The sequence below is a fragment of the Cydia pomonella genome, chromosome 13 (assembly GCF_033807575.1).
Source record: "Cydia pomonella isolate Wapato2018A chromosome 13, ilCydPomo1, whole genome shotgun sequence".
In the NCBI taxonomy this organism is placed as follows: Eukaryota; Metazoa; Arthropoda; class Insecta; order Lepidoptera; family Tortricidae; genus Cydia; species Cydia pomonella.
In genome coordinates, this window is record NC_084715.1 from 10062780 (window position 1) to 10086801 (window position 24022).

Genomic DNA, 24022 nt, shown 5'->3' on the forward strand with positions numbered 1-24022 from the left:
CTTGAGCGTAGTAAGGGACTCAAAAGCGCACGAGATGTAAATAACTTTGATATCGTGTAGTGCACAAAAATTTTTACGTCAGTCAGCCATCAAAAAATACAACCTGAAAAAATGTAATCCAGACAAACGGACCCGTAGGACCCGTTTGGACCCGGGTATGTCCTTAAACTACGTCCACAAGAGAGGTATGGGCATTGTGAATGTCATCTCGCTCTGTGTGGTAGGGCACAGCACAGCGGATGTCATTCCAGATCTCGAGCAGAGCCCAACTGGGGAAGTACCTCCACCTTACAGAAAATCGCAGCCAAATAACACTAGACCCTACTCATAGTGTTGTGTTCCTGCCGGTGAGTAAGGTTGCCAGAGCTCAACGATTTAGGGTCGGCAACGCGCATGTAACTCCTCTGGAGTTGCAGGCGTACATAGGCTACGGATACTGCTTACCATCAGGCAGGCCGTATGCTTGTTTGCCACCGACGTAGTATAAAAAAAAAACGGATTACTATTTCACTCATGTTTTCTGAAGGTATTCTAACAATTAACTTTAATTACCGCAATAAAACAAAACGAAAGAAATTTCAATAAAATAATACGACAATAATGAATTAACGAACATCAATTGACAGTTCAATCGACAACTTTTTTTTGTAAAAAAAACTTTGTAAGTTACGGTCCGAATTGCGGATACTACTATTTGTCAACTATAGTAGAGATCGTTAAAAGTAGTTAAGTAGAATTATTTACTGCGTAACAATTGCGTAAATTTGTGTAAGTTTATTGTTTTGATTGTATAATAAAATACGTAAAATATGGTGTTTTATTAAATTTTAAACTTTTATATCATTAAATAATTATTACGAATGAAGACTCGTAGGGTGTTTTGGAACGATGCGGTCTGACTTATTTCGGGGGTCTATTATAAACCGTCAATATATCGTTGAATTACGTATGCACTTTTTTGTCTCTTTCTTTTTGCTAATGACTTGAAAGGGACAAAGACAATAGAATCCAAATATTTCGAACTTGTATTAGGCCCCGCACGTTGAAATGACATTCGAATCTAAAGGTCACTTGAATGTTATTTTGTCTCACTCAGTGAGCAAAATGCGATTTTGCTCACTGTTTTTAAGCAGCAAATTACCCTTGTTCGAGCTGCTGACGTGAAAAAAATATTTCTATCCGGGAGTCCGTATACGCCGTAGGGCCCGTAGGCGACGTTGACGTAGGATAGGAACGGCGTTTTCTCTTCTAAGTTGTAGGATCTGATAACTTTTTTTTTCGTGAAATCTACGGCGTTTTTTTATATAAATAAAAGGAGGAGAGGTGAACTAATTTCAGTTGAAGGCACCTATTGTTGAACTAGACCTACTCAGATTTTGGATTAGCCGAAAGATAAGCCGTGCACAGTTGATCAAAATTTTCTGGGCGCTCAATCGTGCGAAGTCTTTTCTGCACTCTTTACTTACATTGTAGGACCTTTCTATTACGGAGCAGCAGCCTTTCGACGAGTAGCGCCTATTTTGTGTGATAGCACTATCAGTTTTACGTGTATTACACTTAAATTTTGGCAACTCTCAGATCTACGTAGGTACGTCGACGTCCCTAGTTCTCTTGTCTGTCTGAAAGCCTTGAGCGTTACTTAAGATAACGGAATTTATAACATCTATGAGTGTTCTTTTGAAACTCAGTGTAATATTCTCGTTTTATTTGTGCTAACATTGGTACCTTATTTATACATTTTGTCGTTTTTTCAACAGGGTAGTTTAAATTAATAGACTCGGAGTCCGGTAATCCAACTTCAATCCAAGGATCATCATAATGTTATTAAAAGAAACGCACATATATAAAAGCTAATATTTAAAATTCCTGAAATTTCAATATGATGTAGAACAATGTTCATAGTATCTTTGAATATTAATAAGTACTTGATATTGAGAACTTGAACTTTCTTGCAAAATAAGATGTTTTCATTACAAAGCAATAACTGTAACTGAATGAACCTAAAGGTCAGACGATATGTAGCAAAAAGTCTGAAGCAATTTAATTTCTCAATTATGTGCGTCCGCCGACAGATGACTTTGGCATTCCGATAGAATGTAATTTATTTTATTAAAATTAGTAGAACGAATTATATTATTTTTAGCAAATATTTTAATTTGCTTTATTTCAAGTAGAAACACTACTATATGCTGTGGTTCGATTCCAGCTTTGGAGGTCACTTTTTCTTAGAATATGACATTTATTTCAATTTATAATTTATTTTTTATCGAAAAAGTGAGCTTATTTCTAGGTAAGCCCAGTTAATAGATAACTCCAATTAGTCCAATTATTAAGTTATTTTACTAAAGCTGGATATCGTTTATCATGTTTCAAACAAAAACAAATCACAGTTCCTTTATCAATCAAAAAATATTCCTGAAAAGTATCTAAAAGTAAAAAGTTATCGGCATAACAGGTTGAACGAAAAGTTACGCGCTCATTTATATACCTAAATTATTTAAGTTTCGATTGGATTTGTCTGTAAGGAAACGATTGTTACGTGACTACGCTTCCCCCCACCCCCGGGACATCTTGCGGTAGATGTACTCGTATTTGAGGGTCATATTCCAGTAAGGCCGCAATTACATTATCATAGAAATTTGATCATAGATTATATTATAGAAGTCATTGAAAATTGACAAACCTCTGATGATGTTATTTAACACATTTGACGTATATGATAATAATTCTAGGATTAGGTACTGTCAGATAGGATCATTTCATTTCATTATGATATATGATAATTTCTATGATAGTCTAATTGCAGCCTAGACAACAACTTTAAAAACAGGAAGTTCGGATAAGGCATATATTAATGACGATTTTGTTGTTACAGTTACGGCGCCATGACAGGTTATTCGTATAAAGATACAAGCAAATTTCGTCCGTATTGTAAGCGACAATGTGGTACCTTTTGCTTGACGTATGCTATGTTGTATCCCGTCACGTTAGGAGTCAGCATAGAGTAATACGACTGATGGTTACAGGCCAATTCTAATTTTAATTATTAGATCTGTTTCCAATATGCTACTGATATGACACTGATTTATCAGTGTCAAAAGTGACGTTTTTGGTTGAAGAAATAAATCAGTACTTTTATCATATTAGAATCAGGACTTCTGATTCGAGCGCCATCTTGATAGTTAGCCTCGTGACTAATTCCCTTGTTTTTTGCTCGTTAATATTGTTTAAAGTGTAATATCGATAGCTTCTTATACAGTAAACTAATGTGGTAGTGTGAATGAATGATGAATTAATTTTGAAACGCGTTTAACCATCATTTTGATGTATACGGCCGGTAGTCCACGTGCTACTTGTAAAGTCCAGCTATCGCTTTACAAGAGCTGATAAAATCAACGTACCCTGTCTTGTACTAACCGTACAATTTTAGTCGTATTTAAAGCACCTAATACCTTGATACTGGCGAAATAGTCCCACTGGACTGAAGCCATAATTTTAAAAGAATGAATGAATAAATGAATATTGATCTAATACATATCTAAAACTAGAATTGGCCTGTTAGTCTCAATTAAAAAATACTCTTGACTTTGAAATAAAGCTACTAATTTTCCGATTCAAAGAATAAAGCAATTAATAGTTTTCTAATTTGCACCTAGGCCCAGGACTCATTAAATGATGCCTATGTTTAGTTGGACAAACACTGATTAGGTTTCTTGAGATAGTCTAGAACGTTCTAAATATTTAAGTGTGTTACAGCGTAATATGTGTTAAAATTATTTCGTTCAACCCTTCGGAAATAGTAGGTACTTCATATGAAAACCATAACTAAAATCCAAGCTTCAAACCGAGTCTGGAACTGGGGCAATTTGTGTTTTTATTGTCTGTTTCGATGCATATAAGGTTTTTACGGAGGTACATATTCACTAATTTGAAGGCTTAGGCTTGCAATATTTAATTTTCTGCAAATCGGACGAAAGCTGGGAGTAGGTGGGGAACATTCAATCAGATTTTCAATAAAAATATAGGGTAAGTGTATACCTATACTTAAAAAATCATACTCCTCTTTTTGGAAAGTCAAGCTGTAACTGTAATGATATGTATATTATACTTATACAGTGTGGAAATTCAATACGGGCACCTTTAAACGGTGGTTAGCATATATAGGATCTAAGAAGTATATTGAGATAACTGTCAACAAGCATTAAGCGTCTCGTAATACGTAGGTTCAGTTTAGGGACGGCTGAATGTACATTCAGTACCTAAGTATAGGTAGAACTTCTCAAAGGCTATACATGTGTTGACGTAAGACGAGGCATATATATTATCATAACAGAGTGTGTGCCTCGTTCTGGCTGAAACTGCCGAAAGCGGACATTCAATTTTTTTTGCGAAAAACTTATTTAAACTTATTCTTCTTAATGTGTTGTATTATTTTTATTGTTTCTGTATTGAGGTGTGCAATAAAGAGTATTTGTATTGTATTGTAAAAAGTGTCTTTCAGTGGAAAATGGCTTGAAGAACATTAAAATGTTTTCGGCCGTTACAGCCCACTTTGGCCTCCTTTTTTGTGCCTGCACTTTGGCCTCCTTGACCTCATTTCTTTACAAAAAAATCATCAGCTAATTTATTACCAAAAAAGTACAAATTCGGAGAACGCATCCAGTACAGACGTTATAAAAACTACCCGACGCCATTACGTTCGTAAGTATCCACTTGATAAATCCACTTGCCAAGTAGGTAATAAAATGTAGTAAAAAATATACTAACCCGTCTTTCTGCAGTTTATCCAAGATATCATATAAAGGTCCTATTATTCGGAAATATGTATGAATTATGTACAGTCAGCATCAAAAGTAGCGGATCAAACAAGGTGTCAAAGGTATCTACTACTATTCTGTAACAGTTTGACAAAAAATTATGGTTCTATTGTAGAACAATTAAGACTGTAAAATATATACTTTTGAACGTGAATTTTAGAGATTTATCTATATTTGGAAAATTTATCCGGAATATCAGATACATTTGGTGCGTTGTTTCATCCGCTACTATTGGTGCTGACTGTATATATAATTATGTTAGAGTCAACTTGAAAAACTATTGAATAATGTATTTGGATTAAGTAGAAATTGGAAAAATCATAACCTGGTGTACTCCCTAAAGTCCGTAACCGCGCACTAAAAAGAGAGAGGAACTTACAATTAATTTTGCTTTTATGAACGCCACGTCAGATTGGGATGTTTATGAATAACGTCACTTTAACACATCTGTTATTTATCAATATTTAAGTAAAAATCAATGTCGGGAAAATATTACTTTATTGGCAATTCGATCATATTTACGTACCTCTTTCCAATATTTTTAATGCGCGCCCCCGGACTTTACCCTACTTACCTAGGTATTGGCGGGGACTATCGGGCCGATTCGAACTTTAAACAAAAACGTCACTTTTGACACTGACATAAATAATTTATATCGTATCTTTAGCAAACGTTTGACGTAGGTATCTTAAAATTCGCTGAATAAAAAGCTTGCAGTTATGCAAGTACCTGAAGTACTTAATATGTAGTAAAGAGTCGGCAACGCTCGCAAGCTGTACGATTATTGGATTTAGACATTCGATATATAACGTAAGAGATTTAAGCTACATACTATTTCTAACGTACCTAACTATAGTTTCGTCACCTTCATACCAACTTTATTAAATTGGTATCAATCCTTAAAAAGAGTTTTCAAGTAGCAGTCTGGATATTTTTGAATAAAATTGAGATCTAATAACTAACTATATCTCCTCACTGAATTTGACACAAATATGATGACTAAATTGCTTTTAAAAGGTTGTTTCATCTCAATAACCCTCTAACTTATAATAACGAAACTGCTATTTAAAGTTAAATCGAACATTCGAATAAACATTATGATGTTTGTTTCATTTTATAGTTTGATATGAAAATAAATGAAGTACCTATTAGAATACCACGCTTATCTCTACATTTTCGTAATTATTTCTACTTTCCTACGTCGGAATCTTGGGACCTAGATGTTGGATGCGCTTACAATTATTTCTCTCGTATGGCTCAGCTTACGTAAGCGGTCTTATTTGCAAAGACCTGTGTAAACAACGGGTACGAGAACGACTAGCAATCACGTCGATTACAAAAACTCGCAAGTAAACCAGTTTTAAGTTTAAAACAAAAAAGAGTTTGAAGCTGAGTAACATTAGCTATCTATTTCTCGGTCTCTGGAAACCTTTGGATAAGCTACAGTAAAATGTTTGCAAGTTTAATTTCTCTGCATCCATTAATCTGACGTTTAACTTATACAAAGTCGATATTGAACTATATATATACATTTTATTTGCAATAACAATGTACAAAATCTATATATACAGAGGATAGTCGATATTTAATATACTTATACACGCACTAACGTCGTAATGGCCACGAGATCGATCACGTGAGCCTTGATCGACGGACTCCTTCTACCACCAAGTCCCTTGCGACAAAGAAGACTGTATATGTATTATTAGTGTAAACTCCATATAACGTCACTTGATACAACGTCTCTGTATATAACGTCGACATTGGTTGGCTATATTTGGTTTACTTTAGTATAATTTCATTCTACATAACGAAAATCTACAGTGTCAAAAAACGTCCGGTCCCTTGAGTGTCGCTATTTACATTGTATATGTAATTAGCACATTTTGGTAGATAATTATTGCGAGAACATGTGGGCGCTCCTCCATGACCGAAACTACTAAGCTTTGATGTTCAGTGTACGACCCAGACCCAAAATAAGTCCTGCGACTTACATGTACTACGCCTTTTCAAGTATAAGTAAATAGGTAGGTATAGGTACGAGTGGCCATTAGCATTACCTACAATACCTACCCTTGGTCATCCGCTGTACACTATAAGTATAAATTAATTGCGCTATTCCTTAACTCGTTCCCAATTCGTAGGGCCCGATTTTGGGGAGGGCAACCGGGGCTACAGCCCCGGGGCCTCTACAAAAGAAGGGCCCCCACAATAGAGACTTCGGAAAATTTACCATTTTATTTGGAAAATAATTTGGGGCCAGGGGACCTCCACTCCTTTATTGCCCGAGGCCTCCAGACCTCTAAATCCGGCATTGCCAATTCGGTTCCTATTTTTTGATGCCAGTCCTTTTTAAGGGTTTTGTAGTCACCTAGAAAACCTTATAGTTTAGCTCTGTCCGTCTGTCTATCCGTCCGAAACTTTTCTCCGTGATCGTTAGTGCTAGAAAGCTGCAATTTGGCATAAATACATAAATCATGCATTGCGACAGATCGGTAAAATAAAAACTATAAAAAAAATTACCTGCTGCCAAACAAAATGTTTTTTATGTTTTTTTTAGCTTTGACCCAATACTGTGGGGTATCGTTGGATACACAGAACTATATCGAGATAGAAGAAAAGAGTCGATTGATTTGTCAGGGGACTGAGCGTGTAACATTTTGCGAAGACACTTTGATGTCACGAGTGACATTTAGTGATTGAAAACATAATAAGCCGCGTGAAAACGACTTAAAAGCATCGATTATAACGCGGCAATCCGATTCTAGGCATCGCCGTCGATATCGATAAGAACCGACAGAGGATAGTAGATTTAGGAGATAGAAGTGCGAAAGTACATTAAAAGTCTGAAAATAAGAGCTAATCATTTACTATGAATACTTTAGTTACCAGATACTTATAAAAAATGTTTGAAATGTTGTTATAAAAATTTTAAATGTTGAATTGATTTGATAGCATACTATTACATCAAATGCAATATTTAGATGTAACCGTAACCTACCTGTAAATCTTATGTGTTCAGGGCTGGCAAAACGTTCCACTTTGTCGCTTGCCATAAGGACGCTTTGACAGGTTATTCGTATAAATATACAAGAAACTCTCGTCCTTATGGCAAGCGACAAAATGAGACGTTTTGCCAGCCGTAGACACATATTTTCATCATACTTGCTCGTAAAAGGTTACTTGTTGGTGATGCGGTCCCTTAATTCTAAATGTCGACCTAGGGCTCTAATATACGTCCGAAGTAAAGCTGAAGTTTTATTTATTTCCTTCAGTTTCCTTACAGCTGTAATTAAAAACACTGTTGTGCCACGGGCGATACAGGAATTACGAATTCGTACTTATTAAATTTGTTCGTTTTTTCAATTCCCACTCGTTCGTAAATCTTGTTTACCGCCCTTAATTATATAATTACTAATACAATGTACCTACTATTGCTTTTCACTACGTATTTTATGTTGGTACATAATAATATAAAAATAATAATCATAATAACATAAAAATGATATTTAATATAAAAATGTAATTATTATTTCCTAAATTTATTCAGTATATATAATATTCAACATTGTAATTACAAAAATTGTGTTTTTATAATGAATAAACTATTCTATTCAACAAAATGTAAAGTTCATTTCAATGTCACTAATAAAAATTCAACAAACTTAAATTTAAATTATCAAAACTATAGTGTAATCGAACAAACATCAATATTAATATGCGCCTCCACCCTGCATCGTACCTGGCTCAAAAGTACCCATAATGCCTGCAGCATTTCCTCGCTGCACTGCAATTGAGATCTGTTGAACCAGGTACGATCCAGAGCGAGGGTCGCAGCCCCTCTCCCGAAGACGCCGACCCAGTTCTGCAATCAGGCGGCGAGCCTCAGAGCCCCAGGGCCCCGCGGTCTCTATTGCCACCGGTACGAAATCGTATCTTGATTCCAGGGCGGAGTATTTAGTGTGCTTTAGCTTAGCGGCGGATTCCGCCGCTGAGCCAGCACACCGTGTGGTTTGCCTCAAGTGGGACGCGGCAAAGGTGCTTACACAAGTCGCGTCCCACAAGAGACAGCGTCCCCTTCGCCATGGAATCAAGGTCAGTCCGTCCGGTCTTTTTCCATCTGCACGACTCAAGCCAGGTGGCTCCAGTACGCAAGGCACGCTAGCCGACACCATTGCCCTTCGTATGATCTCGTTGATCGATTGGTGTCTAGGAAATCGCCCCGCGCACCTTTGGCAGCTCAGACCATGGTGTCCGTTGGCTTCTACCATTGCTCCGCATCTGCAACGATGAGACTCGCACACACTGGCCCCCAACCGGAGTGCCACTGCTATTCTTAACGAGTCGTTGTCTAGCAGTGTACCAAGCTGGGGTGAGGGCAGTGCATGCATCCAGGCCCCTGACTCTGGCTGTGCAAGAGCTTTAAGGCGTGCCAGATCGACACCCGATGCATCAGTAAGCAACGAGTTGTATATATCTCTACTCCAGATGTCGTCCCATTGTCTTTGGACAGCGGGGTCGTCAGGCCGTGCGTCACCCGGCATAGATGCCGACCACTTTGCCAAGGCTTCTGAGACAAATGGAACCGGGGAGTTGCCACCATTAAGAGCTAATATTCGAGTGACAAGGTCCACGGTTCCATGTGCAGACGCTAGAAAAGCAATGAGTCCTATATCTTCGACGCGACGAATACCAAGGCCGCCGTGTCGTATGGGAAGGCTCGCCTGGATCCACTGTGTGTCCGTTAGATCGACGTTTAAAATAAGTTGCAAGGTAGACTTTAATTCTTGATCTATTTCTTTTGCTGATTCAGGGAATTGCCATGAGGGAGACGTCCTTAAGATATATGTCATCCGGGGTGTGGCGAAACAATGACGTAGTAGTGTCATGGATACATGAGATGAAAGATTGGTCAAGTGGTTTCGAGCTGCCACAAGTGCATCCTTTTTAGTTCGAAGGGCGGCACTGACACCCTCGGGGAAAATGGGCGCACCTAATAGGGAGAGAGATGCTTTGTCAAGTCTTTTGATTCCCGGCAATAGTGTTTGCAGAGCCGAAAAGGAAGATTCGGACATAGACCCACAGAAGAGCTCGCATTTCGTAGGGTTTACTTCTAGCCCAAGTTCTTTGAAAGTGGGTATGAGGTTCTTTAGGTCCTCGATTATTGTTTCGGGCCTTCCACCGATAACTCCATCGTCAAGGTACCATACATTGAGCGGAGAATTTAATGTAGTAATAGATTTATGTATAGCCAAGCAAAAGAGCAGAGGACCTAAAGGATCGCCCTGCTGGGCACCGATTTGTGACAACACTATATTTTCTTTGAAGTAAAGATTGGTTGCGTCGGAATAGCATTGGTATAAATAGGGGTAGAGAGGTGGTGCAAGTTCAAGGACCTCCTTTAATATGCTATCTCTTTCGACACAGTTGAATGCATTTTTTAGATCAATTTTAACGAGTGCATTTTCAGTGTTTTCATGTTCTAAAACAAAGGACCGAGTGGCATGAATTGCTGCCTCACAGCCTCTAGCTGTTCCAAATCCTATCTGCTTTGGCTGCAGGTATTTTGACATATCATCCCTGACAGCGTAACAACACAACTTTGCAGTAAGACGTCGGATAACACTGCCCACCGCTATCGGCCTTATGCCGCCATCCTTCTTTAATAGTGCACATAAATTTGCACCATAAAGGTAGGGCCTTACTTGCAGGTTAAGCATACCCTTTAACAAGAAGTTGCACATGTCGGTTAAGGACTCTAATAATCTAATTCCATTATTACCCGCAGATTGTGATGTGAGTTCTTTGAGATGTTGTGGGCGTAAACCATCTAATCCAGCTGCCGAGCCATTATAGAAGGAGTGTAGCGCTTTAGATACGTCAGCTACAGTCACCGATAGAAAGGCGCTATTTTGGTCTGGTTCTGGAGGTAAATAAAGTTGTCTAGAGGGGGAGGGGTGCTTTTCACGTAACGTGGTTAGTGTGGCCTCATTTGAAGGAGCAAGTGCAGAGTCGGATAGAAGCATACGGACCGCGCCCCTCAAATCACCGTCGTGGACTTTAGTTTCAATAGCTCTGTATTTCGGGCTTAAATTATGGTTAATGTTTTCAGAGAAATATAAGATTGAACTGTCAATAGTGTCAATATTGTCTTTTACTTTGGTGGTTAAAGATTTGTTTCCCCTGCTCTCAGGCACTCTTAAGGCTGAGAATGAAAATGAGAGCAAGGAAAACCAATCTTCAACACAGTTTGTGCGCAAACAATTGCCTATTATGTCGCATAGCTTACCAGCGGCAAGGTTTCTGGCTCCCTTGGGTATGTGTTTAAGTACACGTACATTTGCTTTTAAGACAGGTAAATCTTCTAATTTTGAAGTTTGATCAGGGGCAGTTGCCGAGGTTGTGGCTCCTACAGGGTGTGTTATCGAGTTGGGGCATACGGGCGGCGTGCTCCCGGTGGCCAAGTCAGCGTGGGCACGGCTGATGTGAATGTTGAGGCCTTTTTGTCCCTTAAATTGGCGGCCTTGGGGGCAGTAAGGACAATCGGTCGGGATTGATGCAGGCGTCGGGTTAGGGGCGGCATTTAAAGGGTTTTGTACAGGTGGCATATAAAAGTTATTGTAAATATAGTAAATACCTTAACCTATAATTGTTATTAACGTTAATGTAAAACAAACACAGCAGTCACTGTACACAATAAACGTCATTCATGTATAGCGGCTGGGAAACAATTTGGTTACAGTCAACTTACACGATTAAGGACATGCAAAAAGCAAGGTCGTACGTTCATGCGATGTACTATACTTGAGGGGAAACACCATAATTGTAGATGAAGCACAGCACCGTACCTTCGCAAACGCTTTAATATCCTTAAGATATTTGCATTGAAGTCTGTCTTCCCCGTGGTATATTTTGCTTTTCTTTCTATACTTCTGATGGAAGGACATTGCAACAGGTGGAAGCTATCACCATGTTAACAAAACCATACTGTACTTTACATTACGAAACACAAATTACTGAATCGTGATGATGAATGGTGTCATCGCATCGCCACCATATAACCACTAATAGCTGTATTTATTGAAACACTTGGATAAACTGAACACAAGAATATATATAAAGAATTACAATTAATAGGTCATCGCTGTTACGACGATATTTTCAGACTGCCATGGTTACATACATTTCAAATTATTCTATTTTACTGTGACATGGTTCTAAAACCAAATAGAAAATAATACATGAAAAGTAAACCATAAATAAAACCTTTTTGTAATGCGGAGCAGAATACGTCACACTCCCAAACGGGAAGAACCGGAAGGTTAAGCTACTCTAGTCCAGAATATAGTCAAACAGATGTTGTGGCAACCTTCTGGCTCGTGTCGATCGTACCTCACTACTATCATTTGTCTCTATTTGTCCTAAATTGGAGCGTACATCATTATTCTTACAATTGATAGAAAAAAATGCCAATAGAATTTGTACATCGCTGGTTTTTGGAACGCATGCCGCATGCTAAGACTGGCTTTGCAAATTCAAGCCGCAATGGAAACACACAATCGACAGCTCCTGTCGTGATGAAAATAATACACGGCAACAATATAAATTGTTTTTTAATTAAATAACAGATATTTTAGGACAAGGAGTACTTACCGATGAAAGAAAATGCCAAGATTAACAGCTCCAACTTTATTTGTGGTGTTTGACCAATTAATTATTAGAAACCTGACGTTTCACGCGGAAAGCGGTCGGGAGCCGATTAATGTTCGCGGCGAGCATTGGAGCCGTGTGGCGACTTTTTTGCACGCGAGGGACATACACTCTTTCCTTCTATCTCGATATAGTTCTGTGGTTGGATAGGTCTTTTAAAACGAATAGGGGTCTTTGAAATCCATTAAAAAAAAACATTTACGAAAAAAATCGCTCCCATAGAAAAAAATGTGTCTCCCTCTCTAACTTTGGGTACAAAAAATACGAAAAAAGTGTGTAACATAAGCTTAATAAATAACTAAGTTCCACGGTAAGCTCAAGAAGGCTTGTGTTGTGGGTACTCAGACAACGATATATATGATAATACAAATACATAGGAAACATCTATGACCCAGGAACAAATATCTGTGTTATCTGAACTCTTCTTCCTCGCGTTGTCCCGGCATTTGCCACGGCTCATGGGAGCCTGGGGTCCGCTTGACAACTAATCCCAAGATTTGGCGTAGGCACTAGTTTTTACGAAAGCGACTACCATCAGACCTTCCAACCCAGAGGATAAACTAGGCCTTGTTGGGATTAGTCCGGTTTCCTCACGATGTTTTCCTTCACCGAAAAGCGACTGGTAAATATCAAATGATATTTCGTACATAAGTTCCGAAAAACTCATTGGTACGAGCCGGGGTTTGAACCCGCGACCTCCGGATTGCAAGTCGCACGCTCTTACCGCTAGGCCACCAGCGCTTATCTGTGTTAAAGTATTTGTGTTGTTGTGTATTTGTTCAGATAACATCTGAACAAATACCATTAATCGAACCCAGGACCATCGGCTTCATAGGCAGGGTCACCCACAAGGCCAGACCGGTTGTCAGATTCATACTTTAAGACAAATACTTTTGATGAAAAGTATAGTGAACATGATCGGTCCAATCGTTTTTGAGTTATAGCGCTGCAAAGGTACTCTCTTATGCTTACGCTTGTACCTACTAGTAGCCCCCGTTTCGCCTATTTTGCCAGAATGGTAACTACGAAACCCTACACTGAGCATGGCCCAACATGCTCTTCACCGATTTTTTCAAATGTTATTAATTTCAGTAGGTTCACTTTTAATTGTTTACCTACGCTGACTATGACCAACGGCTCTTGCGGTTAGTAACAGTAGTATAACACAAGATTGCACCTGCGCGCCCTATTTCGTATGATATTACGAAAGATAGATGATTAGGAGGTATCCTATTATTTTTACCTGCACGGTGTGTAGATTTTATTTGATTTCTTAGTATTATTATAGCAACAGTAATTCGCCGTACTGGCATTGTTTTGCAACGCAATGTAATTAATCTAATTAAATTGTTCACAGAAAATAGAAATACACGGCCTTACGTCGCTCTGGGAGGTTCCACCCGAGATAATAGCTCATATGCCAGCTCTGAGAATATTGGATATCCGAGGAAATGTGCTGCGGCACATGAAAGCGCGGCTTCTCAAGGATCCTGCGCGATTGGAGCACGTTTATCTGAGCGGTGAGTTTCTACATTTGCTCCACTAACTAAATAAATATGATATGGTGTTAGGTGCGCGTTTCCATCGAAGCATTTTTAGTATCAAATTAACCGTCTTCTTCTTTTTCTCGTGATACCCGTATGGGTAGGTAGTGGCACGGGCGAAGGGGGCGAAGTGCGCCTGCCGTCTAAGTGCGCCTACCCCTATACCTTATCTATTTACGTTTATAATTTATACATATACAATGTGTTTCTACTCTCTGGACATTGACCGAGATCCCGCGTAGAGTTCCTTGTCGGAAATGTAATTTACCATATTAGAATATGGTAAATTATTTGATTATATAAACAAAAAAAAAGTTAATTTATTTCAAATAAATCATCAATAAATAGGAGCATACTGTATTAGTCGTTCAATGATGACGATATGATTAAAGTGACACTAGTGACATGAGCATGAAATACTCTTTCATTACCGTGTATCTACATACTGGCTGTTCCGAAGTATTAAATCGTAAATTATTAATTTCTCCGTTAATACTGTGTCGTTTGAAATGAGACTTTGTACATATATTAGAAATACCCTAATCGACCCGTCCTACTCATCTATGTCCAGAGGGTAGAGACACGTTGTATAGCAGTGTGACTACATAAAAACTTAATTAAAAAAATTAATAATTAAATTATAATAAAATAATTTGATTTGTTCCCTAATTGTTAAAGATATCTATTATCAACTTTGGCTGCAATGAATCATGTTAGTCGCAGTAATTCCAAAATTATTATTAAATTTCAATTTATTCCGTCGGTATCTACTGGCAAGTATATGCCTAAATGTATTTAGGATTCCTTTTTATTTTAGTGTACATAAAACATTTTCATTACTTATACTACCCAAAGGAGAGTAAACATTACGTTTCTAATTCCATTACTAACCCAATGAGCTTCACTAGCACTTTCTCTTAATTAAATCTTGATGAATGCTGGTCACATAGGTAGGTACCTATTGAAATTACTCACTCGCTGCTACGTTGTGACGATAAATGAAAAGTTGAATTAAATGTTATGCAAAAGTTCACTCGAAATTCGTTGTTCACTCCAGGTGCATTTTCTTTTGTAACCTTGAATCAGAATTTAGTAGGCTTCTATGCAGTTTCAAACTTTTGTGTGTACATATTTAATTTGTATAGCTATTGTTGACTTGCAATTTAATCAAGTGATATGTTTCACTGCCTAATAATATTTAACGCGATGGCTACTGTTTAAAAAATGGGCTTAAAATAGACAATAGGGTAAAATTGGAGAGCTTACGATAGACGTGGTTCTCAATTCGATCGATTCGTCTATTTCTACCATTTGGTGTCAGAATGTGACGCTTAGTATCTGTCATGTCTTGTCATTATAAATATTATGATGTCTACACATGCGCATATCATACGTCCGCAGCAGAAAATGTTATGGTCACGCTTATTGTAGCAGATAAGTAAATGAGAGCCAAATCAACAGCCGTCCCTGTCTGATACCGCGCGTTAAACCGGAACTCCACTGCTGCACACATCGTCAACATTTTTACAGCAAACCAATGCACGCACACGCTTAATACGTCTCCCACGGGGTACATTGGTCAACTGCATGTATCCACATTCCCCACGATCTGCAGAGCACGCGGCCCAGGCTACGTATACGAAACGGATCACGCACAGTTAGCTCTTCTTAAGGCCAGACGAGACGGGATGATCAAACTCACAATTAGGTCAGAAGAAAATGCGTCATTCTCATCTTGCATCCACACCTCCACAATTTAATCACCAATTTTAGATTTAGGGTGACATGATAGTGACAGTTGAGCGCACGATATAAAAAAGTCCCTAAACGCGCATACTAGTGTCGAAAGTTCTCAAATGTCAGTCTATTATATGATAGGTAGGGATTACTCGTAGTAATTGCATTTTGCTTAGTTGGTTATACTGTGTAACCTAAAACATGATTTGATTAAAGTGGAGTAGGGGTTTTTAGGGTTCCGTAGCCAAATGGCAAAAAACGGAACCCTTATAGATTCGTCATGTCCGTCTGTCTGTCCGATTATTTAATTACCTACCTACTTAATTCTTCTTTGATTAATATGTTGTGATTATCGCTTTCCATCGTAGCCTTAATATTGTTTTTTTACCCTTCCTGTTCAACTATTTATCGCTCAAAATATGACTAACTAAAAGCAATAAGTAGTAGTACTCGTACTCAACTTATCACAGAGATGCCACCGCGTACGCCGGTGAGCGCCAGAACATGCACAATGCGACCAAATTAAAAACACCATTGGTGTGCACAAGAAGATAAGTTTACATATGAAACATGTTTTAATGATTTCCCGATATTGCACAATTGCACATGCCATCTTCACAGAGAAACTTAGTATTCAATAGTATTTATAGGGTAAATGACCATGTTTGCTTGGAAATCATACATTGTCTACGGTTTAGACATTCTGACGTCTTGACGCTTCTTCTGTTGAACGGTCCATAAGACCATCCCGTTCGGACATGGTATTATTTTGTATTACCTTGTCATCTATAAATACTTATTTTTCGAATGTTAACAATCGTAATATAATATTAAAAATTCAAAATAGTGACAAAGGAAGAACAAATATGCAGTGTAGTAAAAATATGTACAAAATAACAAGCTATATCAGATTGCCCAACAACGTCAACAAGTGATTAAAAAACTAGCATCAAGTGACGCCGCTGATCCCTTTCTAAGAACTCTGGTCTTTGCTTTTTTCTGTAACGTAGGCGTTTATATAAACAAGTGTCGAGTGTCGTCTTATGACCCTTAGCGCTATTGATTGGCGCCATCGGCGGAACACTTATACCTACTACTTGCTGAATTGTAACTTGACATGCGAAGTTAAGGGAAAAGAAACACTGTTTCTAGGGTTCCGTACACAAAGGGTAAAACGGGACTCCATTACTAAGGCCTCTTACGCGCTAGCGGTTCACCGCGGGGGCGGCTAGCCGCTTTTCCAGTTTAATATGTAACCGTTTGTGATCGTACGCATTTTACCGCCACAAAATTTCAACCGCGGCGGTTGAATGGAGAGCGGCGGCCCGCTTCGCGGCTGGCCGCCAACTTGTTTATACGCACTGGCGATTCAGTGTGCGGCGAGCCGTCGATGAGTATTTTTTATAGTAAAGCAATAAATAACAGTTTGTCACGTAAGTCGTAACTATACAAGTTCAGAATTAAGCACTTTTGATGCGAACTTCAGGAATTAGGCCGTTTTGTTGTGGCCTTGTGAGATATTCACTTTTTGATTTGCACATTCCATGAATAAACTTTTTCGAAATCAATAACTTGTTACACAGAAACTAAAATTTATGTTATGGTAGTGTTTAAGTTTGGGTATAATAAAAGTGTTAATTATTATACATGAAGTAGTATTTAAATTGTGCAATTTTTGGTGATATAGTTGGTTAAAATAAACCTTAAACCTTAATAAACATCATTAAAACTTATTGTTACTAGGTCAGAAGATAATCATAGTGCAATAACAATATCAGCCAAGGAACACTGTGTATGTATAAGACAGAAATAAGCCCTTTTGATCCGAACTTCGATATTTGAACCTTTTTTAGGGTTCCGTAGCCAAATGGCATAAAACGGAACCCTTATAGTTTCGCCATGTCCGTCTGTCTGTCTGTCTGTCTGTCTGTCTGTCCGAGGCTTTGCTCCGTGGTCGTTAGTGCTAGAAAGCTGAAATTTGGCATGGATATATAAATCAATAAAGCCGACAAAGTCGTACAATAAAATCTAAAAATTTAATTTTTTTTAGGGTACCTCCCCTACACGTAAAGTGGGGGTGAAATTTTTTTTTCGCTTCAACCCTAGAGTGTGGGGTATCGTTGGAAAGGTCTTTCAAAACTAATAGGGGTTTTCAAGAAACATTTTTTGATAAAGTGAATATATTCGGAGATAATCGCTCCGAAAGAAAAAATAAATGTGTCCCCCCCCCTCTAACTTTTGAACCATAGGTCCAAAAAATATGAAAAAAATCGTGGAAGTAGAGCTTAAGAAAGACATTAAATGAAAACTATAGCGGACATGATCAGTTTAGCTGTTTTTGAGTTATCGCAAAAAGTTTTCCCTTCATAGTAAAAAGACTTATTTTAATTAGGTACTGATTATGCAAATTTGCCTATTTGTTTAACTCAGGTGAAAGGTAACGTTTCATCCCTTGGTTAACAATTTACTATACTTTAAGCTCCAGTTTAGCTTATTGTGACGGAAGAGTAACTACGGAACCCTACACTGAGCGTGGCCCGACATGCTCTTGGCCGGTTTTTTAGAGAACATCCGGCAGAGACATTTTAGAACTTTAATCTTAATGAAAATGCGTAATTTTATGTTATACGCAAAGAGCAGAGAGCTACATTGATAGTTCAAAAATAAAGAGAAATGGAAATAAGTCCTTTTGAAAAGACACTCCTCAGTTGTTAGCTCAATGGGCATACACTGCCGCTAGTTCACCGTCGGTTGTTACACTTGTTACCTAGTATGCACGAATGCTAAGACACAAAGAATATTCCGTTTTTATCTAAAATGCCGAATTGTACAATAGTTACTTGCAAACATTGATTTAATTCATTTCCACTCCAATGGAATTACTTTTCACGTGGAAATACCTACGACAAATACTATTTATTTCTAATAAAACAATGAATTCAACCTAATATTCCGATTTTCATCCATATAAACTGTCGCTTGATTCACTTCAACAATATTCAACATATGATGACATTGCTGTTGAACAAGTTACATTATTGCAAAGCCAAGTATTTACGCCGCAATGAATACGGTACAAAACAATATACTTAATAACAAATTGTCTCATAATACTGTACCCCTAGTGTAAATAAATTCGATTTTGAAACGTGACGTACGCGTTTGCGTTTAGTCTCATTTTGTATTGGATTTAGAAAGAGCGCGCCAAGCGGGACGTTTTGGAAACTCAAAATCCTATACAAAATGAGACTTAACGCAAACGCGTTCGTCACGTTATGATGTCGATAAAATTTACACTAGGGGTACAGAGGACCACTTTGTCAAACTACAAAGTTTGAACCAATCAAATCGAATGAACGATCATTCGTTCGTCTATTTGCATCTTTATCACTCTGACTTGTGCGAATGATCTCCTTATAATCATATATCTATGATTTCAACCCTATGAATAGGTCTTCAAAACGAACAGGGGCCTTGAATGAATTTGAGGCCAAAATTTCAAAAACCGACCGCCATTTTGAACTACAGCAGTTTTGTTCTGATCAAGATGAAAATCGATATCTGAGGATCGGAGAGCCCCTTTATTATGAATCTGAGGTCAAAATTGAAAAAAAAAACAGCCGCCATCTTGAAATTCTGCCTTTTTGCTCTAATCGAAATGAAAATCGATATCTGAGGACTTAAGAGGCCCTTCATTAGGAATCAGAAGTTAAATTGGATAAAACGGCCGCCATCTTGAATTTCAGCATTTATTTCTCTGATTAAGATGAAAATACCTGCACAGACTCCATCTGCAATTATACCTACGTACATGAACACAATTAATAAATATGAAATACGAAATAAAACCGATATCTAAGGATCCGAGAGGCGCTTTATTATGAATTCTGGTCAAAATTTCCAACATTGGAATTAACTGCCGCCATCTTTAATTTCTGCACTTTTGCTATGATCAAGGTGAAAATCGATGTCTGAGAATCCAAGGGGTCCTTTATTATGAATCTCAGGCCAAAATTGGAATAAACGGCATTGGAATTCTTTGCCCTTCTATCACTCTTGCATATTCGAGCGATAGAGAGGCAGGTAAGGAAATTTCTATTTTCGAGTTACGCGGTAGGCCCTGTGTTTTTTACATTTTATAAATAGAGAAATGCCACACCACAACCGCACCGAAAAAAATTGTACGTAGGGTAACATCTGTAAAAGTATATTAAGTACAAGTCAGTAACATGTGTAAAAGAATGTTTGGATAATCCGTGGAATTTGGGAATATAGATTTATATAATACGAATACGATACTCGTAGGTGATACGAAGTTCACCAGGTCAGCTAGTATTTAATGAAAACTAAATTGAACATAAATTAATCAGTTAAGTCGTTTTTGAATTAATAGCAAAAGGGCTTCCCTTTTTAGTAAAAGACGTAAAAACGCTGCGAATACAACTATTAGTCATTATGTTGACGGGTAACTAATAGAGAACCCTACACTGAGCATGGCCTGACATGGTCTTGGTCAGTTTTTTAGTAGGTACAGGTGATTAAAAAAAAATGGCAATTTAATAAATAAATCGAGATTTAATCAGCTAAAATGCATGTAAGTTTTTATCATAATCTATAACATTTTGGAGTCCAATTTAGTCCAACCACGTGTAGTTCTTATAAACAGTAGTATCAAATAACGCTGAAGATGATTCCAGAAACTCTAGTCATTGCTTTTTCTTGTAATCTGAAACATGTAACTAACACATACGTAGGTACTAATCTCCGACCGACTTGTACTGATATACTTGTACTCTTACTTAATATAGAAGGCATCTGTAGTCTCTGTACCAACTCTGAACTTTTCCTTGTGTTAAACGTTTTGCAGGTATGCACATTTTTTTATATAACCTTAAAAACGTTATCAATATTTATGTTATTATTTACTATACATCTCACTCGCTTATAAATGTAATTAAAAAGCAGGTACGGAGGAGATGTACGGGCGAAATTTTGTCAAATTGATTGAGATTAAATTGATTTCTGTGGGTAGTTGTAAAGATAAAGAGTACGGAACAACTCCTCTAAACGTACCTTCACATAGAAAACATAACCGGAACGTGACCCGAAAAGAAATCGCGTAGTCGAATAAAAATCGAGGATTAGTTCTCAACTGTCTGTTCCCTTTTCAAAAACTTAACCAATCAAAATCGTAACAAAACTAGCGAACTGAATGGGAGGGGGATTCGCAATTAAATTGATGTTGGGCTTTTAAATGCCTTTTTAAGAATCATCAAATCAGACGACACATGTTATTTAAAATGTGTAATCATTGTTTATGATCAAACCAAGATTATAGTAAGTAGTCGAGAAAGTCCATATGAAAAAAGGATCACTCGTGCTTTTTCTCAATACTTAAGTAGGTACAAATGGCAATTTGTACAGATTGCAGTTGACAACTAACATAAAATTTAGTAGTCTTTATTATTGTCACATCTCGTAGAGGTAGAATTAAGCATAACCCACGCCGATGAATTTCATGTATACAATTTATAAATGTCTAGACGATAAAAATTGTGGCTATGTCGATAATATTTTTTTACTTAAAGGAATAATTTCTGAAAGTTATAACGGACTTGAATATCCATTTTGAAGGACATAATGCTGAGAGAGGTCTGATACTATATTTTAAAAAGACCGGTCAAGTGCGACTTGGTTTAACTCGCGCACTGAGGTTTCCATTATCTTATCATCAACCAACATTGCAACCCTGCTCAAAGAGGTAACGCTGCCAGTCTTTTGGGCACCTTAACACACGATAGCGACCTGGGGAGCATTTTTTATTTAAGTCTATTTTAAGTTTTATAAACAAGGTAACAGGTAGTTTTGTTTTAATGATTAGTTTATTTAAGCTTCATTTACTGTATATTGTCGTCTTATGTTGTCCCAATAAATAATCAATTTATTTTTTCAAGTGATACTCCACTTGACCTAATGACTACTAGGCTTTGAAATTTATAAGTATTTATTCAATTGATTCAATCAAACGAATGGGAATGTTTCCTTTAAAACAAAAAAGGGATTTTCCAAATACTTAAGTAGGTCCCTTCGTCTTTGACTAAAGTTGTCTAAAAAGGCGTGTAACAAGCATTTATTAAATGCCACGTGTCAATCTATCATGGTTCTTGACCTATTTTCAGTTGATTGAGCTATGCATATACACGGTGCTCACTAGGAACCCGCAAGATTTTAACCACGTACTTCTGAGGCCAAAAGAAGGAAAAAAAAATATATGACTTTCAGCAAATTTCGCAAAAAAAATTTTTTTTTTTTTCAAATTTTTATCGTATTTGTACATAAAAAGTTAATGTTATGGTGAAACTGGCACTGAAAATATTTTTTTTTTTGTAAAAATTTGTTCTTGCAAAGGTTACTTGTCACTTTTTGACATCTATCTATAAGGATATTTAGACTACGCCCCATAATGGCATCATCGCGATCAAAAAGGCGTTTTGCACTAAGTTACGATAAGATTTTTTTTTTTACTTTGCTATTAACTCTGAAACTAGGCGAAATCCAGAAAAGTTTATATGACATTTTAGTCTCTAAATGTGATCAGTAATACAATGTCAAATTCTTTCGGTTTCCTCATGTAGCACCGTGTATAAATATGTAAATTGGATAATAAGTTGATCCTATTACATGAAGCTGGAAGGTGTCCATAGCAACTCTGTAATGAAACATCCATCGATTTCGCACTCAATAATGCGTAAAAGTATATATCCCATGGAAAGTATAAATTACTCTAAGTGTGATAATCCATATTTAATATTTGTCTTGATAAAGGGCCCGATTCGAACAATGATTTAGAGATGCGTTAGTTCTTGGAAAGAGATTGAAAAGATCGATAACTAAACGATATGTCAAAATTGACGTTAACTTTGATTCCGGTCTTATTTCAATAAGACATCAATAAGAGATGGTTTAGAGATCTAAGCAAGATCTAAGTGACTTCTCGAAAGCTCATAAACGTGATTGGTCGTGGAGCATACTTGTCAATTTTGACAGATAATTTGATACGTCAAATTATGAAAACATGTCTTAAAAATGGCGAAGTCGGGTCAAGAATGTTTGTTTTTGTTATTTTGCTCGATGATAATATTTAAACTGTTAGCTTATACTGCAGTAAACTAACGTGGAAGTGTGCAGCTAATGAAGAATTAGTCTTGAAACCATTCTTTAGTCAACAGTCAACACCCGGCACTCCATCCATTGTGGCTATTTGTTAATAAAAACCAGCGATCACTTTACTAAAAGCAACTACGGGACAACTTTATCCCCTATGAGAACAGTTCCTGGCGAAATCGTCATTAACTAGGTAAATGGAAAACATAAATCTATATATCGTGCCCTCACGAAACAAAGGTTCTCCGAAGCAGATTCATCCCCTGTTCAAGCTAAAAGATGATTCGTTCGTGCTAAGTATCAATGGACTAGCAGACTTAGAATCCTAGAGGAAGGCAGCCTGGGGTCGCAAGAGTGTCACGACAAACTTTTGGAAGTGTTGACGTCGTGGTTGTTCGCGCCGCCTGGTTCCAGCTAGTTACTCATTTAGGTACACGTGGACTGTCAAGATAATAATTTTATTTGTGGTGATAGTGCCTCTTTTGTTTGTGTTACCTCAATTACAGGTTTGCTATATGTAAGACTATCTAAAATTATTTTAATTCAGAAAATCCGTACACTGTCTTGTGATGACCCATTTAAATATAGGCACTTACCCATCAGTTAGTAACAAACTAAAAACAATGTTGCCTTGTATGACACAAAATTGCTTCTTTCCACTATCTGATTAGTTGTAGGTACATACATAATATTGTACACTAACTTGTCTGCTTATGAGTTACAAATTGTTTCATAATAACTCAATACCCTTATAGTATATACGAAAGTGATCAATATAGTAAGTTATAATGTTTAAATATTAGGCAAAATAATATTTTACTGAATAAACTCCAAATCAGATGAGCGGCCCAAACAGGTCAATATTCTAAGTTATAGATAGACTAGCTAAAGAATGGGTTTTCTCATCTTTCTTCTAATAATGATCTGTAGTACCATTAACTTACTTTGGTGGGTCCTAGTGGGAATGATTATTCTCAGTTGTTACCAGTAAAATATTTTAATGTTCAATATTCACAAAAATATATAACACATAAATATACAGTGAGTTAT

General features: G+C 37.3%; 2 protein-coding genes across 2 annotated transcripts in view; one reads left to right on the forward strand and one right to left on the reverse strand.

The window, feature by feature from the left end:
- The window catches only part of LOC133524168 (uncharacterized), a 137294-nt gene that overhangs the window by 90448 nt on the left and 22824 nt on the right, over positions 1 to 24022 (reverse strand). The gene's annotated exons all lie outside the window — the stretch shown is intronic.
- The window catches only part of LOC133524170 (protein singed wings 2), a 126949-nt gene that overhangs the window by 45545 nt on the left and 57382 nt on the right, over positions 1 to 24022 (forward strand). The window contains exon 4 of the mRNA XM_061860039.1: positions 13885 to 14047. Within this exon, the coding sequence (XP_061716023.1) occupies positions 13885 to 14047 (163 nt within the window). The remainder of the gene's footprint in view (positions 1 to 13884; positions 14048 to 24022) is intronic.